General features: G+C 40.5%; 2 protein-coding genes across 6 annotated transcripts; one reads left to right on the forward strand and one right to left on the reverse strand.

Moving 5' to 3' along the window:
- Nucleotides 1-113: 113 nt before the first annotated feature.
- Nucleotides 114-10,232, reverse strand: serpini1 (serpin peptidase inhibitor, clade I (neuroserpin), member 1). Of its 3 annotated transcripts, none has more exons than XM_061281383.1 (10): nt 10,114-10,232; nt 4,543-4,827; nt 3,980-4,210; nt 3,711-3,905; nt 2,232-2,436; nt 1,887-1,984; nt 1,397-1,483; nt 975-1,064; nt 825-885; nt 114-274 (listed from the first exon to the last, which is right to left on the reverse strand). In XM_061281383.1, the coding sequence occupies exons 2-10, from the start codon at nt 4,811-4,813 to the stop codon at nt 220-222; spliced, it is 1,293 nt and encodes a 430-aa protein (XP_061137367.1). In that variant the 5' UTR covers nt 4,814-4,827; nt 10,114-10,232; the 3' UTR covers nt 114-219. The 3 variants fall into 3 exon arrangements, with proteins under 3 accessions (XP_061137367.1, XP_061137369.1, XP_061137368.1); XM_061281385.1 differs by having other exon boundaries at nt 114-272; nt 819-885; XM_061281384.1 differs by having other exon boundaries at nt 114-885.
- A 723-nt stretch (nt 10,233-10,955) lies between these two features.
- On the forward strand, nt 10,956-16,967 carry pdcd10a (programmed cell death 10a). 3 transcript variants are annotated; one of them, XM_061281408.1, is made up of 9 exons: nt 10,956-11,190; nt 12,366-12,464; nt 12,941-13,088; nt 13,427-13,480; nt 13,576-13,693; nt 14,120-14,246; nt 15,643-15,721; nt 15,814-15,896; nt 16,267-16,967. In XM_061281408.1, exons 3-9 carry the CDS (start codon nt 13,005-13,007, stop codon nt 16,346-16,348), a joined length of 627 nt encoding a protein of 208 aa, XP_061137392.1. In that variant the 5' UTR covers nt 10,956-11,190; nt 12,366-12,464; nt 12,941-13,004; the 3' UTR covers nt 16,349-16,967. The 3 variants fall into 3 exon arrangements, with proteins under 3 accessions (XP_061137392.1, XP_061137393.1, XP_061137394.1); XM_061281409.1 differs by having other exon boundaries at nt 10,956-11,128; XM_061281410.1 differs by having other exon boundaries at nt 10,956-11,098.

Raw genomic sequence — 16,967 nt, forward strand, 5'->3', positions numbered from 1 at the left:
GCATTTCCACTACACTACTTAGAGCGTGTACTTGAGCAGTGAAAATGGATCACGAAAGGTGTTTTGTATCATACATAAAACCGTATATCACAAAAAAACAAGGTTAAGCATAATATCATTCATCTTTTTATTGATTATAAGAGTGTATACAGCTGGTGTTATTGTCTCCTTAAATATGTACAGCCCAAGATTGGTGCAGTGGACTTTTTTTGCAGTGTGCTAAGCAAGCCGCGGTTGGTCTCTATGGCAACTCTGCAGTCTCCTCAGCTCACCTGTGAGATGCCCAGCAAGGCTTGATTAACCACTTGCATGTGATAAGGCATATTATAGGCAATTTAATCGTGTGCCTACAGCGTATAAAACAATACGATCATGGTCCGCTGGATGTTCATTACTAAGACTGAAGATTGCGTGTTTTGGCCACAATTATTACGGAGCATATTCAAATACATTAAAGTGCAACACAAGGTACAGATGTTATCGTGTTAATATGTTTGAAAAGAAGAGAATCAAACGTTCTTGTGGATTGTGCGTGCGTGAGAATAAAGCGGATAAACCAAAACGTGGTTCTGCATGAATATCATGTGTGCTCGCATACGATACTCTCCATTACTTAACTAGAGAATATTTACAATTTAACCCTCTGTGTGTCTACATCCATAGAGCGTTCTGTATCAAAACACACTCATGTCTTTTACCAATATACGAATAGCATAATCAATACTTGATACATCTTGATAAAATACAGGTGATGCAGGTGTTGCTAAAAGAGGTGGGATTAATCTGATTGGCTGAGAATGAGTGACATCAGAGATTACTCAAAGTCATGGTCATTAGGCTCGATGACTTCAGGGGTCAGGACCCTGCCCATGAAGAGGATAGACCCTGAAGGGACACAAACGCGTTTTTACACAAAGTTATATGATCTGTCGAGTTACAAACTCACACAGGCGCACGCACGCGTACTCAAGTACCTGTTCTCCGATTTCTGATGATGAAAAAGAATGGGTGATCAGCCATGACTTGGGGGTACAGCACCAGAGTCCTGGTCTGGGCAATTATTCCTGTGTGATAGACAATGAGAAGACCCTGAAGCGAAAACATCATTTACCACAGTGTTTACGGTTCAACATTTTGGAAAACCAGCAACTGTTTGTTTCATTTAAAATCTCAGACTGGATTACGTATGCAGAGTATGCATACTGATGAACAATTTGATGAACCGATGAATAGAAAAACATGAACAATCCAAAAGGATTAGACTTTAGAATCCGGGGTCCCACTCATCATACAATTTATGCTTAGGTGACGCACCTTGCTCATAAATACAAACCAGATCAGCATGTACCATTCTTAATCGTACAAGTGTCGGCTGGACTGGAATATCAAAATCTACCTGATCCGACAGCTCCCTCGGCTCCTTCCTCAGTCACCTCCAGGTAGGCTTTCTGCACTGCCCTGTCAATATAAAGCTCCTTCCTGCCTGAAACAATCGTACAGAGACAAAGCGAAGATCGTTACTTGGATTTGCATCCATCAGAGACTTTAAAATAATGTGTGCTACGGGTGAGTGGCACTACAGGGATCTACCCCCTCACCCAATTTACATGTGATCATTTCCCCATATACAGCTACATATGCTGTACTTGTGTTTCTCTCACTGAATCTATTTTTGCAAGGGCATGCGACAGTTTCAACCTGCCCACTCAATGGCAGTTACCTTGGTTACCTCAGCAAGTACTGGAGGCTACTTCAGTGCAGCAAATCAACACAAATAATAAACCAACTTTGAATACAGACTTCCTTTGCAGTTATAGCAACCAAACCGATTTGATTTAAAGATCATTTTATTGGTCCTATATGTCTGATGAGTCATAAAGCCTCACCAGTCATTGCAGAGAGATCAGCATCCTTAGTGAAGATGCTCTTTATTCCGAGCTCCTGCAGAGTTTCTTTCAGGTCCATTTTCTGCTCAACTTTGAACCTAGATGTAGTTAGTCACAAAGTAAGGAAAAGGGAACCCCTCAGTCCAATGCATTGCAGTTATACTACGTAACTGTAAACTACCACTAGCACAGGAATGTATGCATTTAAAATATGATTGGTTAAAGAAACATTCCAATAGCGTGAATTCCAGCTGCTACCTTTTTCACACGTTTTGAACGCTGGATTTTTTTTAAAAGCATTTTTAAACAATAACCAGTTACATGTTTGGTAAAACAGCTTCTCACCGGGGCAAATAGACTTCCACCATCTGTCGTTTAACATTATTGGCCCACTCCTCCAGCAGTGGTGCCTTAATGATAGGCTCCAGAGAAGCCAATGGCACTTCCTGCCGAGGCAGGACGATCATCATGGACATGTTCTCCCCCTCGTACGGCATCTCTAAGACCTGATAAACACCGCCGGCTTCCTGGGAGCCATCGCTGAACTCACCTGGGAGGAGAATAGGTGTTTAAACAAACAAGCTTAGACACACACACTTAGACTGATGCGCACTGTGTGTCCCGCTTTACTCGGCTTGCGAGTTCCCTGAGGAGGAACTCGTGCAGATGAACACCTCTCTGGGCACATTGAATGCACTATTGATTAAAGCTTGTGAGGCTGCTTAAACCCTAATTAAAAACCATTCATGCTGCACTTTGAGGAGTCAAACTGAATTTGCTCTTAAAAAGTGCTTCCATTCAACATGAGTCGGTTACCTTCAGAGAAAGAGTAAACAGATGCACCCATGTGTGATTATATAAGTTTGTATCCTGTAAAGTCAATCTGTTTAACTTTAACAAACAAACGTAACTCATACACAAATAAATACCAAATTAACATCATGCTTAGATTTGTCACATTAAAAGACATTATGGCATCTTACTGGGGAGATAAGATTTCACCAGCGGGAGAAAGAAATAAAAAAGTATAAAAACTAAAATGAAATTTTGTCTTTGACTTTGAATACCTACGCTTCATTCAACTCACTGAGATGAGGCAACATCGCTGGAGAGATTGGGAGGGGTGGTGATTGCCACACCACAATCTTGCTACAAAATATGAAAATGAAAACACAGCCTTTTCTCCGTGGACCTGTCCCTCTATTCTTCAAAGCTCACACACATTCACAGTCAAGTCTCTACAAACAAACAGGCACGCATACATCAGTATGTGAGCAGCCTGCGAACGTTGGCGTTCGCAAGTGTGCAAGCTCACTGCACCAAAATAGCGCAGATGCGACAACTTTAGAAGCCATGCGGTGAAAGGTTGATGTAATTTCCTTTGGCAGCACATCAGATTACAAAATAATAGGATGGAGGCGCATACTCGCCGTTTCACTCAAACACATCTACCCAATAGAAGATTGGCAAATATCCTTTTAAAAAAGACCCAAAATACGTTGCACTTTCATAAATATTATTTATATAATTTATTTTGACTGCCTTGAGTCACAAACGTATTAAAAAATGTGCAGTACTATTTTTTATTCTGTGGTTCCGTGTAACAACATTTAAAACAAGAATAAATAAATCTTTGTTTTGTTAAATTATTTTAGATTATTTAAATTGGTTCTTTCTCCAAAAACTGTTGTCATTCCTTGTTCAGCTAACTAACAAAGCAAACACAAATCAAAACACTTTCTTTTGTGCTTGGCTGGAGGTGATGAGCACAACATGTATCTTCAGTCACATAAGTCAGGAGTGATGATCAGCTAATGTTCTTACCATAGGAGAAGTCACCCAGTTGGTACATCATCAGCGTCTGGACTTCGGAACCATCATCTCTGCTGAAGGAGAAGGTTCTGGTGTTTTCCGGTCTGAACTGATTTGTCCAGGAGCCTCTAAAGTAGATGGCGTTGACCATGGTCAGACGAGTCACCTCGCTAAAATCCTCGGCAGATAGAAGGTCTCGGATCTTACCTGCAAAAAAGTTGATTGTGGAACGCATGCTAAGTAAAGTGAAACAAGTCTAATGGTTCGTTTTTCTTACTCACTCTCGGTATGATTCTCCACCCAGCTGTTGATCTGTTCGGCGACAGCTGCTGATTCGCTGAAGTCAACGGTTTGAATATTGGCTCCCAAAAATTTCTTCATCAGGTGTAGGAACTCGGGGTTGAAGGCGATACCTTCTTGTACGAAGAGACCGTTGGCTAAGCGGACTGTGTACTGGTTGACGTCCTCGGATAACGCTGCTGTTAGGTTCTGGAGCAAAGAGAATTCCACACCTGGAGGGCACAAGCAAATTCATAACGCAAAGGAATGAAGATGCGGGAGAAAAACGTCAGTCTTGAGTGCATAAACTTTGCTGAGAAAAAAAAAAAGATCATCAGCACTGCTGGATTTGACTCAATTTTCCCAAATTTGTTAGAGAATCGTCGGTTTGTCTCGCTACGCCAGCACCGTATTGTGACAGGCAGGAAATGATTCAACGCTCCAATAGAGTTGGACTGCCTTATAGGAAGGACTTTCAATAAGCGGTGTAGAGAATGGATGGATGAGTTAAAGCAGCCTTGTCTGCTGACGTAAAACTGTCAAGTTGTATAAACGTGTTTGTTACCTGGCAGCAGGTTGTCAAATCCTATGGCCTGTCGGATTTTATGCAGCGACTCCCCCCTGGCTCCGAGCTCCACCATTCCCAAGGCGAAGGCTAGGCTCAAGGGGGAGAAAACAATGTTGTCTTGACCCCCTGTCGCCTGCAGCTGATGGTACAGTCTGACAGAGAATTCGGAGGTAGTGTCCTCTGGAATGTCCGCCGCTCGGCAACTGTAGCCCAGCAACAGGATGGAGAGGATCGGGAGGAGAGGGGATGAAGAGTCCGGGATCCACATTGCTGCAATGACAGCTGAAGGGGAAGAAGGATGCCATGTGAAATGAAGGTGCAGAAGAGAGAAAGGGATCGAAAAAAATAAAGACCAAACACCAAATGGGGAATGATAGGAGAACGATAACGGGATACATGACGAGTGGATTAGAGAGATAATGGGATTGGGGGGCCAAAGAGGTGGGCACAGAAGGATGGAGTGATGACAAGAGTATTCATAAAGAAAAGGTAGGAATTACAGTATTGTGAGATGGTGAGAGATAAACGTGGGAAGATGGATATTGTACATAACCATGAAGGCCAAGGAGAGGATGGGTGAGAGGAGACAGCAATGAAGAAAGAGAGTCAGCAAAAGAGGTTACACTAGACTTTTTATGGCCAATTTGGCAGTTAATCTCCCAGCATGTGTAGGACAACTACAGCCAATTTGTTGTAAGTAGCAGTAAACTAGCCCAAATTAAAACAGAGTTTATTGGAACAGATGCATTTTATCCGTAAAATCTTTGTAGGTCTTCTGCAGTGAGAAACCAAATAAAACCATAAAACAAATTGCTCAATGCTCATGAGTCATTAGCCCACATTACCCACGTCATGTTCGTCACATTTTAGGTCAGTAACACTCAATATGCATACAATAAAAACATCAATATACGGTTCACTGACCAAAATGCACTTCTGTGATAATTTGTGGTATGATTAACCAACAGTGCATAGATTTATAGCATCTCTAATAACACAAGACGTTGCCAGACATATTTATGACAATAGAAATGTGAAAGGTCCTTCCACACCATCCAGGCATTATTTTGGCCACTGAGGCACGGTCATGCTGCGCCAGAAAAAGTCTTTCCCACAAAGGTGGGCGCTAACCATTTGCCAGACTGGAATCTGATGGCTGTTACTATATGTGCAGGCGACAAACAAAGCATCAGCAACAACAATCGGCAGCATCTCCACGAGCGCCCCTGCCAGTTTTCTTCCTTACTTTACTTTCCTTTCATGCCCATTAGATGGTCAGAATTGGGCCAGCTCTTTTTGCATCCAATCACTGACAAAGAACTGTCGGACTAGAGAGTAGTGCTTGCCAAAGGCAAATATTTAATTTTCAATCTGGAATGATACCACAATCTTCAGAGATTCAAACAGGGTGGAGTTGGGGGCGTCACAAACTGTGGGCAGTGGGTGGATAGATTCATAACAGTAATTCATGCCAAGATTTAGTAGAGTTGACAGAGGAAACTAACCACAGATAATAATAGACCGCAATCTAGGGGAAAAAAAGCAACAAACTTCTTTGGATTACGTGCCACAATTTATCTGCAGTCAGCGGGGGCAGGACAAAATACCGACATTGTGATGTTTGGTTTCCTCTTACAGTACATATTAATACACAGGCATCAAATATCACTATCTCGCTTGTTTGATGTCCAAGTATGCACACTTTAATGATTTTGACCTTTCTTACTATGATGTAATCACAAATGTCCTAGCTAAAAGCTCATTAACATTTGGGTTTATCAAGGTGGTGAGCTCCAGGGGCAGATTGACCTTTAGGCAAAAACAAGCAATTTTCTGTGGTAGCCTAGAAATTGACAGTTACATTAGTGAAGATTATTAATCACAAAAGAAATGGTTAGCAATATTAAATGTTGATTAATGCAGTTACTGTACAGTAAAAGTATCCAGATGAGTCACCTGGATTTGATTGACCATCTTGAGAAATAACAGAATTTTCTCAAATTCACAATTGGCGTCAGATAAAAGATTTTAAAAGACCCTGGCATGTACTGAGGTGAAAATAAAACATGTCAGTGCTGTGCAGAGATGTGGAGGGGTGGCATATGACTCAACCAGACGGCTGCCAGAACAGGATTAGAGTCAAAAAGACAACCTTAAATTCTTGACCTTATGAGAGGAGAGATTAGTGATTGTGTTTGGCTCCTTTAGCACATTCTGACCTTTTGAGTTGCGCCACACTATCTTCAAAAAAATTCTTCCCAACAGTTAGTTGAGCTTTTTCTTTACGGGAGCTACTCGTGTAGGGTTCCCAGCAGATCTTTTAGGTAAAGAAGAAAACCAAACACCCCATCTGTTAAACGTATCTCACTCTGGTGAGTAACAAAATCACCATGAAAATCCCCTAATCTTGACCATTTGGTTCATGGCATGCAATTAAACTGACTGGCATTTAAAACTAGTTCCTAATCCCTCCTATGTAATCCGATGGTTGACATTTACGCAATTAAAAAGTGACGTCAGCCAGCAGCGTAATCCTTTCTGCCATTTAAACACTACACCTTGAGGGTGCATGATTGGGAGGCCATGGGACTTACTTTAAGGATGAACATGCTTACGGCTAGATCGCACCTGCAGATGCACACACGTTTACTATGACCTACACGTTTGCTTCAGGATCTAAGGTTACCAAGGCAACAGCGAGTGATGGATGGAGATGTACTGAGGTGTCAACTTCACCAGAACAAGACCTCTCTCTCCTTTCTAACACATCTCAGTTGCGCATCTTTTAAAAAATATAAAATGAACTCTATTATAGTTCACAACGATCCCCAGGCAAACGAGCTTTTTTTTCCTGCATTTATGTTCTTTTTTTTGTATCGACAGCAGCAAAATCAAGCCCCCTTACACTTTAGCCATGCAAGCCTTTTTTCTGCCGCTCTACTAGCTCACTAACCGATGTGCAAATTACTTATAGGAGATGGCAATTTGCATTGAAAGCATTTGTCGAGCTGAAGTCACCACACTATTACATGTGAAGACATGAAGGCAGAGCACACAGTTCCATGTAAAAGAATCAAGTGAATAAATCTGCTATTATGCCTCTCGTGTGCCGATTCACTGGGACGGCATTGCAAACATGCCATAAATTGCTTTAAATGCCTCGCGCTGTCTACTGGTTACTATCAAATACCTCTAAAGTGGAAAAGCAGTGTCAAACCATAGTTTGGGGAACATGGGCCATAATATATCCCAGTACTGTATGTTTGAACCACAGTCATGCATGACAATATGCAGTATTTGGGCATTAAAAAACAATTGTAACGATAGCAATGCTATGAATCATAGAAACACACACAAAATAAAAACAGTATTAAAACAGAAGTGAAACTGCGGACAGGTGTGGAAGAAAAACAGAACTGTTTTTATTGGCGGTGAACCTTTCCAGCAGTATGGTAGTGGTTAGCACATTTGTCTCACAACAAAGAGGTCCTTAACTTCAAAAACACAGCACCTCAGCTCCTTAAGCAGTTAGCAGTGTTTCATTAAAAAACTCAATTTCAGTCATGCTGTAGGATCGTCTACTTCAATTATCTCTGTACGTGGAGAAGGTGATTGCGGCTCCAACATCAGAGTAATTTCCCCATCTGCACCCCATCCTCGTTACAGTGACTTGACTGATTGCCTCCCTTGTTAGAAAATGACATAATGGCCGGCGGAATCTACCTTAAGTCCCGGGATACTCACTGTACGCTTAACAGAGGGTGAAGAAAGAGGTTAACAACCCTTTATTAATCCCCACTAACAGAAGCCAGCAGAGAGAGGAAAAGGCAGGATATTTGATAGAGCGACAATGATTTGGGGGAAGGATGAGCAAATTCATGGAAAAACAAAAAGCACAAACATTTTGACTGACAGGAGGAAAACACAGCAATAGAAGCTAAAGGAATGAAACATCAGTCAGGCAGATCTAAAGATTTTGGACGTCGTTCATAATTTGAAATGTCAAATTTAATTGAGCCTCAAAGGTCAAATGCAATCTGTTCTAAAACACTAATGGACTATGCATATTGCCTCGTCTCCGCCCAGAATATGTATGAAGTGGGGGTATATGATGAGCATGACGATGAGAAAGAAAAAAAGACAGCTTGATGCATGCTGATGAGGAAGAATTAACTGATGAAAAAGAATCTACCAAAGAGGACCCACTGAACGGAACACTTTCAATTAAAAGAACTGGTCTTCACAAATTGAGGAAGTTAAAAGAAAGTTTGTTTCCCAAGTAAACCCTCCATAGCACAGTAAAATGTATGGATGGATCTCTTAAATCTCAGTGCGTTTACTTCTGTCAGGGGCGGAGAAAGGGTGACTAAATGCGACTTGGACCAAAAAAAGGGGTTTATTGGAGGGAAAGGGGTAGTGAAGAACAGGGTGACAGCGGCGACAAGGATATCAACAGACAGGTAGAGTAACAAGCAGAGTAACGGGAAGAGTAACGGACCAGGCTACGAAGGCTACAGATTGGGATGAGCTGTCCAGAGTCCGGGTCCCGTAGATGCGTGACAACTTCGTTTTATGACACAAAAGAATATCGGTTTTATTGTGTTTGGATTCCATTGTGTTTTTCATGCAAATTCCCTTTTAATTATTGAAATGCAATTAGAGCAGTGCTTGGAAGAAATAGGCAGGACACACACGTACACACACGCATGCACGCACGCACACGCTTACACACGGGCAGACAACACACCATTGATTAACATTAGTTGCAATGCATTCCGGATTTTCTTTAAACTGAGATTATAGGAGAATTTTGTCAACATTAGACAACATATCAAAATATCACATGGTGTATTTCAAATGCAGACTATGAAGCAGACTGAATTAAAATACGTATCTTTTTTTAACAAACAATTTAAATAAATCACAAATAGATGTATGATTTTTAATTCCCTCTTAATGCTGGTTGGATTGTATGAATAACATTGAATCTAATGTTCATGTTTTGAGTTGTAAATCTTAAATTAGGGAGACAAGGAAATGTTAGATTTATATCTGCAGAAAGAATTAACACATATTATGCAAGTGTATCAGTGTGCGTGTGTGCGTGCGCGTGCGTGTGAGGGGTGGGGACAGGATAGGACTAGGCGATTCCAATCTGTTTCGTAAATTCACATTTACAACGTCTTTGCCATGTAATTCAAGGACAATAATCTTTGCGAATGCAATGACTAAAATATACATAAGGGAAAGCACGGTAGCAAATAAAGGCAATTGTAGCCCATAACAACAACTAACAAAGCAAACAGCTATATAAAATTAATTAATTTAAAAAAATATATCACTTTGTCTCCACCTGCTCCCTTATCAAACTTCCACATATGACCAATATAAAATCAACCCCTTCAGAAATTCCCATAATCACAGGAGCACAGTTACATCCTAACAGATTCAGATTGTATCGTAAAAGCAGCTTCCTAATGATTTGACGAGTTCATCTTTTATTCTAAGAAATTTCCCAGGTTGATCATTACTGAGATTGTTTGTTAATTAGTGTCTAAAACTGCTTACCGATGTACAGCGATCAAGGGAAATTGCTGAGATGATGCGTTGACTGTGCAAGATCTCTGCTACTCCTCTCCTCCTTTTCAACGCAGCAGTTCACGTCACGCTGCTCTGCCGCAGGCCCCGCCTTCCTGCACGCCAATTGGTCCAGAGAACAAGAACAAAGAGTATCAAATTGGAGAAAAAATAAATACATTATTGCAACATGTTGGTTTTGTATTTTTACCCGTTTCATTGAGAGGCATATTATTAATCTGTGCTCGATTGTGATTAGTAAAGGGGAGGGTGAGGGTGGGGCGAATTTAATTTTAATTTAATTGGAAACAAAAAGTCACAAATTATGTTACACCCTTGTACTTTACAGTGGATGACTGCTGGGATAGGTCCCAGCACCCCCGAGATTCATTCATTCATTCATTCATTCATTCATTCATTCATTCATTCATTCATTCATTCATTCATTCATTCATTCATTCATTCATTCATTCGTTTATTCATCCATTTGTTTATTTATTTATTTACTTTGGGAACGTAGATATTTTAGCTATAAAAGCACAGCCTGACAACAAAGATAGACGGTCACTACCGGCCAGGTTTTGGCGACAGCAACAGTTGGGAGGAGGGGGAACTGTCTTGACCTAATAGTGCGACCTACGAATATCTTCGGTGCTAATAAATAGCCTGTTATAACCGAAATTATTGTTACTTGTTTTCGTTATTTTCTTTTTTTACCATAAACCACAAAAAAAAACGTGTCTTTGCGTTTTTGTTCTTGAATATATATTTACCACTCTCACGCAGCAGTATAGCATTTCCGCTTTTAGCCACTATCTGGGACTTGTAGTCCTAATGACGGTTTTGTGAAAGAGGCGACACCGACCTAGAAAACTACACCCAGTCGCACTTTCGATTAGCACAACCTTAACTAACCCTCACCAGCTCCCCAGATTTCGGAACAAACAAACTTTCAGACCAAGAAGTCAGCAAGGAGGTGCGGTACAGTTGGTCAAGGCTTCCAAAGGTTCGAATCTTGTCTGATCGTCCCGGTTCCTGTCAAGTTTGCCTGTTACTCGTTGGTGGAGCGTAAGTCGTTATAGTACTGACTATAAATCACCTTCGAAATTGCTAATGTTTTGACAGCAGACCAAATGTTACACGACGTTGTTACGAATCCCCCTTTTGGTCTTCTAATCTTAAGTGTTAATTAAACATGTAGGGACGTGTAATACTTGATTTGAAAATGTACTGAATGTTTCTTGATGGACAAACCAGACGTCAAAGCGGGTTTTATGACAACATGAACGAGCAATTTTGACTTATTTTTGCGAACACTTTTCGTGTGATTTCACATCTTTGGCTGTGCTCCCAAGTCATGTGTCACTCTAGGTGTGCCGTTTTGTCCTCAACCACACCCAAGTGAAACGTTTCAAGCTATATACTTTGAACAAAATGTGTACCTTTTGAAGACGAAACAACCCACATTATAAAATTGTTGTTAATTTCAATCACTGCCAACTAGAGAGGCTTAATTCATTTTTTGGTCATTTTTGCACGAGAATGGTTTAAAATTTTATGGTTGCAATAATGTCTGGGTGGATTGATATCATGCTAATATACAAGGCAATGATTATTTCTTGTGGGTAATTGTTTTTACAGAAACGGTGGTTTTCACCATATTTCAGTTTACTCTAAACATCAGTAAAATCGAACAATAGTTTAAGAAAGATTTTAAGATTCACTTAGAGTAAGATGCACTGGCTTCCAATCTAAATCACTTTCTGAAATGTTTTTGTTTGCTTTCATGGAAATTAGAGTTGGTGCAGTTATTGCACTGATGAATCACAAGTGCTGAGTGGAATTATGGACTGCAACCAATAAGTTGAAACTGGAGCTAAACCTGGCTTTACACCCGTATTCATCTGAAAGATATGCCCTGTCTCTCTTCAGTTGTGCCATTAACTAAAAATGACCCAAAATATGTAGCACAGTCTGAGTCCGGCTGAGGCTTTCTGATTTGATCACACCCAGGGTGTAACTTGCTTCTTGCTCCAAGTCATCTGGAATACCAGCTCAGCTGCAATCTTTAGAACAGTCAATGCATAAAACTGCATTTTGTTTCTCATATTTTCTTTACATTATTTAGCAGCATGAGAGAGAAAATAATCTTAAAGACGTGTCATCATTTACTAATGTACAGCAGTTATACTTTCCCGCAGACTACTGTTCTAACATTCATCCATCCATTTTCTACTTTTCAGTGTTGCAACGATTTGGAACTACCTCAGCTGACATCAGGTTGAAAGGCTGATAATACACCCCAGACTGGCCAAGCTGTCAATTATGAGCCACATATAGAGGTAGAGAGTCATTCACATTCCACCACTACTTGACAGCTGAACCCACACCACCTGCACAGATGTCAGACGAGAACACTATTAAGCGTCAACACAAAATGTTTTCTTAAATTACCACTTCACATTAAGTCCCTCCACTTTGGGCTAAAGGTGTGAGCCTAGAGACTTAGGAGTGGTATGTCAAGAGGTAGTACGTAACTATTTTGAACAAAACAAACAAGCCTGGAAGCGCCAAGTATTCCAAAGTACAAAATATTTTTTTCCAGTCCAAAAAAAAAAAACCGGCATGTTTTGTATTGTTGAGCTTTGGCTGAAATCTCCCCTCCACTGAGTACCGTACAAGTCAAAACTATTGTAAGATAACTTTTCAAATTTGTCTTTTACTCTGAGACTATACAACTAACACAATCAATTGACAGCTCCCTTCTTGTTTTTTTACTTCTTGACTTTTGGATGTTTTTCTGTTCCCATGCTATCAGTCAGTGGGAGGGATTGAACACGTGGAAGGTGGCACGTACCTGAAGGTCCATTAATCAGTCCACAATGACCATGGAGGACTTCAGGAAAGAAACAAGCACCACTTCAGTCATGGCTTTGTACACAGTGATGTACCCTGTCTTTGACCAGGTATGGAGGGACAGAACCCCTTTTCATGATTGATAGAAAGTCTACATAGAAAAACTAAAGGAATAGAAAGTAAAAAACAAAAACAAAGGCAGAGATATGACCTTCCACTTGAGTCGGATAAAATTGTAAAACTACATAAGACCCAAATATTCAAATGTCTGGTTATAGAGGAATGACACCAAGTCCAGTATTTCCAAAAACAACCTGGACTTGAGTATTGTTAGAGCCTGAACTAGTGCTAAACCTAGTAGTGACCCTTTGATCTATTGTAATTTAGAAAATTAAATTTCAACTATAAATAGCAAAGTCAAATGTGCACTTTTTGTGATGTATTGCAGTTGGAGAAAGTCACCCTGTCAGCAGCGCAGATGCTGCGTGCAGCCTTTATAAAGGTGATTTTAAAACGTGTTGTTACAAGAGTCACATTTTATGGTCTTGATTGACATACCCAAGGTAAAATGCTTTTCTTTACAATCAACGTCTTAAGGCAGAGAAGGAGAACCCTGGCGTGACCGAGGAATTTGTGCTGAAACTACTTGAAAAGAAGAACTTGAAAATCAATTATAATGAGTGTCTACTTCGCATGGCCGCTGCCGATGTGAAAGGTAAGCGAAAGTGTGCGCATCACGAACACCACAAGCAGGGAATACTCGCTCAGCGTCCAAATTGCCTGTTGGAGAGTGCGGAGACTAGTACTTAAAATGTCCACTGGAGAGCGCTGTTTCTCCACAAATCAACCTCAACACACCTTCCTTCCCTTCTAGCCTGTAATTCAGTCCTTTGTGTAAATTCACAGTGATTGATTTTTGCAATGCATACACTCACAGACACACGCTTATCATTCATTTTAAAAAAGCTTCTCTTATTAGTCTTTTCAAGGTATATATGTTTTTATTATTTAACCACAATTTTTTTTTGTTTTTACTATTTTGTACATGCCATTACTGAAAACCTGAACATGTGCTACTGTGCCCATCATTGTGCAATCAAGGGGAGTAATTTGTTGTTTTTGTACCAATGTGTTTCGTCAGAGTTCCGAATTGAGAGGGAGGAGCTGGGGTTCCAGGAGCTAAATGAGAGGGCCCATGCTCTGAAACGCACCCTCAGCACCATACCTGATGAGATTAATGACAGAGTGGGCTTCCTGCAGATCATCAAGTGAGAGAGATAAATGCTTGTGTGATACTGTGTGATTAACTGTAAAACTTTTAAGTCCGCTTGTTTCTCTCTAGTTGCCCCCCCCCTATGAATTTGAAACTATGGTAAGTCCAGCTGACTGTATCAATAGTTTACCACAAAGCTTGATTCTAAAACTTTGGTTCATGGTTTTATACTCATCTTTCAATGGGACCACTACACTGGATCTCTAATGTACTACGTTCATGTTAGCTAGGCTGAAAGAGACAATTTGGAGCATCTTGGTACATTTCAGAAAGAGCACAAAACATGAACAGGTATTTTTTGTGGGGTTTTAAGTGTCATCTGACACAGTATTGTCAAAAACTAATATAGAGTGGAATAGCTAATATCCCTGTCCAAATTAGTTTTAAAGTAATTAATTTTTTTTCGGTCATAAACGCATCTGTGAAGTAGCACGAGATTTTGAGCTGCTTTCAGCCATGGCGAGCTCTCTTGTGATGCCCGTATGTGCCGCAGGAAATTACCCAGTTAGCTTAATTGTCAGAAAATTATCACGCGCAGTCACTTCTTGTCAAAGGATTCATCACAGTTTACTCTTAACTGTGGTTAACGTCTTTATCAACTGTACAGATACTACAGAGTCCATGAACATGACAGTTTGGAATGAATTAATTCTAATTATTTCCTATTGAATAAAAACATTTGAAGAAATAGGAGGTCTACCAGCATCATGAAAGAGATTTTTTCAAACCGTTCCTTCGCAGAGGTTTCCACTAGTAGTTGTATCTCTTGTTCTCTTATGCAAGAGGCAATATATTTTCAATTTGGTCAGATTACCTTTGTCCCTCCACAAAGTTTACAATTCATGTGTGCATGCAGCTTTGTTTCAACAAGTCAATGTGTATGTTTTTTATGCAAATTAGCTCATTGCACATTCTAATTCGAATTCCAAAAGCAACGTATCCAGAGGGCGTTTGTCACACAGCATCATTATTTCCCCTCCTGCAGGTTGGATGGTTGAGTAAAATTATTTATTTCAGAGTTTGACATTGAATGCAGACATTTTCCTGTTAATATGATCTATATTACACATGCAGGTTTACGGTGTTTTTCGGGCCTGTTATTTTGATGGAATTTAACACTTTTACAAATTTCTCAAGTGGCTTACCCATTGAAAGGCTTAAGAATAAAATCAATTCGAAGTTAGCGGTTGTTAAAAAAAAATCATAGTGGATGGGGGGGTATCAGGTTTGTGTGTGTGTGAGGGGGAGTGGGGTGGTGGGGGGGGGGGGGGTAGGCAAGAAAACCAAACAGTGATCTGGATGAAAGAAGAGTAATTTTGGCTCAAGAACAAAGAGATTTTTAAATGTATTGTTATCGCTTCTTTACATGCGGGCGTTTGTGTGTCCTCCAGAGACATTGCCAGTGCCATAAAAGAGTTGCTAGACATCGTTAATACCATCTTCAGAAGGTACCAGTATCAAAACAGACAGGTAAGTATAGATAAAATGATGGAGCATGGGTGGGGTGGGGTCCCAGTTGCCTCCTTTGAGACAAGCAGAACTGAACAGGTTGTGTGTGTTAGGTCCTGGAACAGCGGAAGAAAGACTTTGTGAAATACTCCAAGGGTTTCAGCGACGCTCTCAAAACCTTCTTCAAAGATGGAAAGTAAGACGGAGCTTTGTGTCTATTTGCTGTGTTAGGACTTTTAAAATTGGTCCTCCTCGATCCTCACCGTCCAAGTGTGTGTGTCCCGCGTCATTTAAGAGTTACTTCTGTCAGTACGTACACACAAGTTGTCGCCGCCGCGCAAAATACTTGTCGTTTGATCGCAGTCTCGCTTTCTATTCAACCCGCCTTTCCTGAATAATTCCTTTGACCCATTTCCAGTGGATTCACGCTGGCTTGTTTTCTCTGAAGCCTGACATTCTCCCTTCCAGGCAGATCAAAGTGTTTCTTGGATCAATATTGTTGCCACGGTTTCTTTGCACGTTGACAGACACGCGTGTCCTTGTCTTTCTGTCATGGTCGCTCTCAGAGTGCTCAACGTATTTGTCAGCGCCAACCGGCTCACCCACCAAACCAACATGATACTCGAGGCCTTCAAGACGGCATCATAGAAGACCGAGACAAAGGAGCCACAACATAGTCCGCGATTGCGAGGTAGTTTGAAGCAAACCATCGCTGATATCACAATTTTATTTAGCTCTTTTATTGTTATTGCTTAGCATTTTTTTTTACTTCCTGCAATCTTGAGGGCTCTTTTCTCTTGATGGGTTTCTTGCAAAAAATAATGATAGTCAATTGAGTTCGAGCCAAAAGAAAGTCAAGAACACATCCCTTGGATGTTATTCCCTCACACCTACATAAAAAAAGTGCTGGACACTGCTGGGCCTTGTCTTTCATCTATAATTCATAGCACCGTGGTAACTGGTTTTGACCACACAGACATTTCCTATTAAGGACCAAATCTCAAAGCTCCGCTCTCGTTGCCTGAAAGAGAAATTCTCTCGTCGCCTTTTTTGAAGGAAATTCTGCACACTGGATTCATTTCTCGAAGATGGTATATGATTTGTCTGCTTCCTCAGCTTTGTTATTGTGATTCACAGCCTTGTATTATATATATTTTTTTCATTCATTCACTGTCTGATCATGTTAAAAATACTCTATGATTGAATCTCTGTCAAAAGCACTTTGGTCATATTCTTTTCTTCAATGAATAAAATGACTTGACCTTGA

Source organism: Syngnathus typhle, linkage group LG6, assembly GCF_033458585.1.
Source record: "Syngnathus typhle isolate RoL2023-S1 ecotype Sweden linkage group LG6, RoL_Styp_1.0, whole genome shotgun sequence".
Lineage (NCBI taxonomy): Eukaryota > Metazoa > Chordata > Actinopteri > Syngnathiformes > Syngnathidae > Syngnathus > Syngnathus typhle.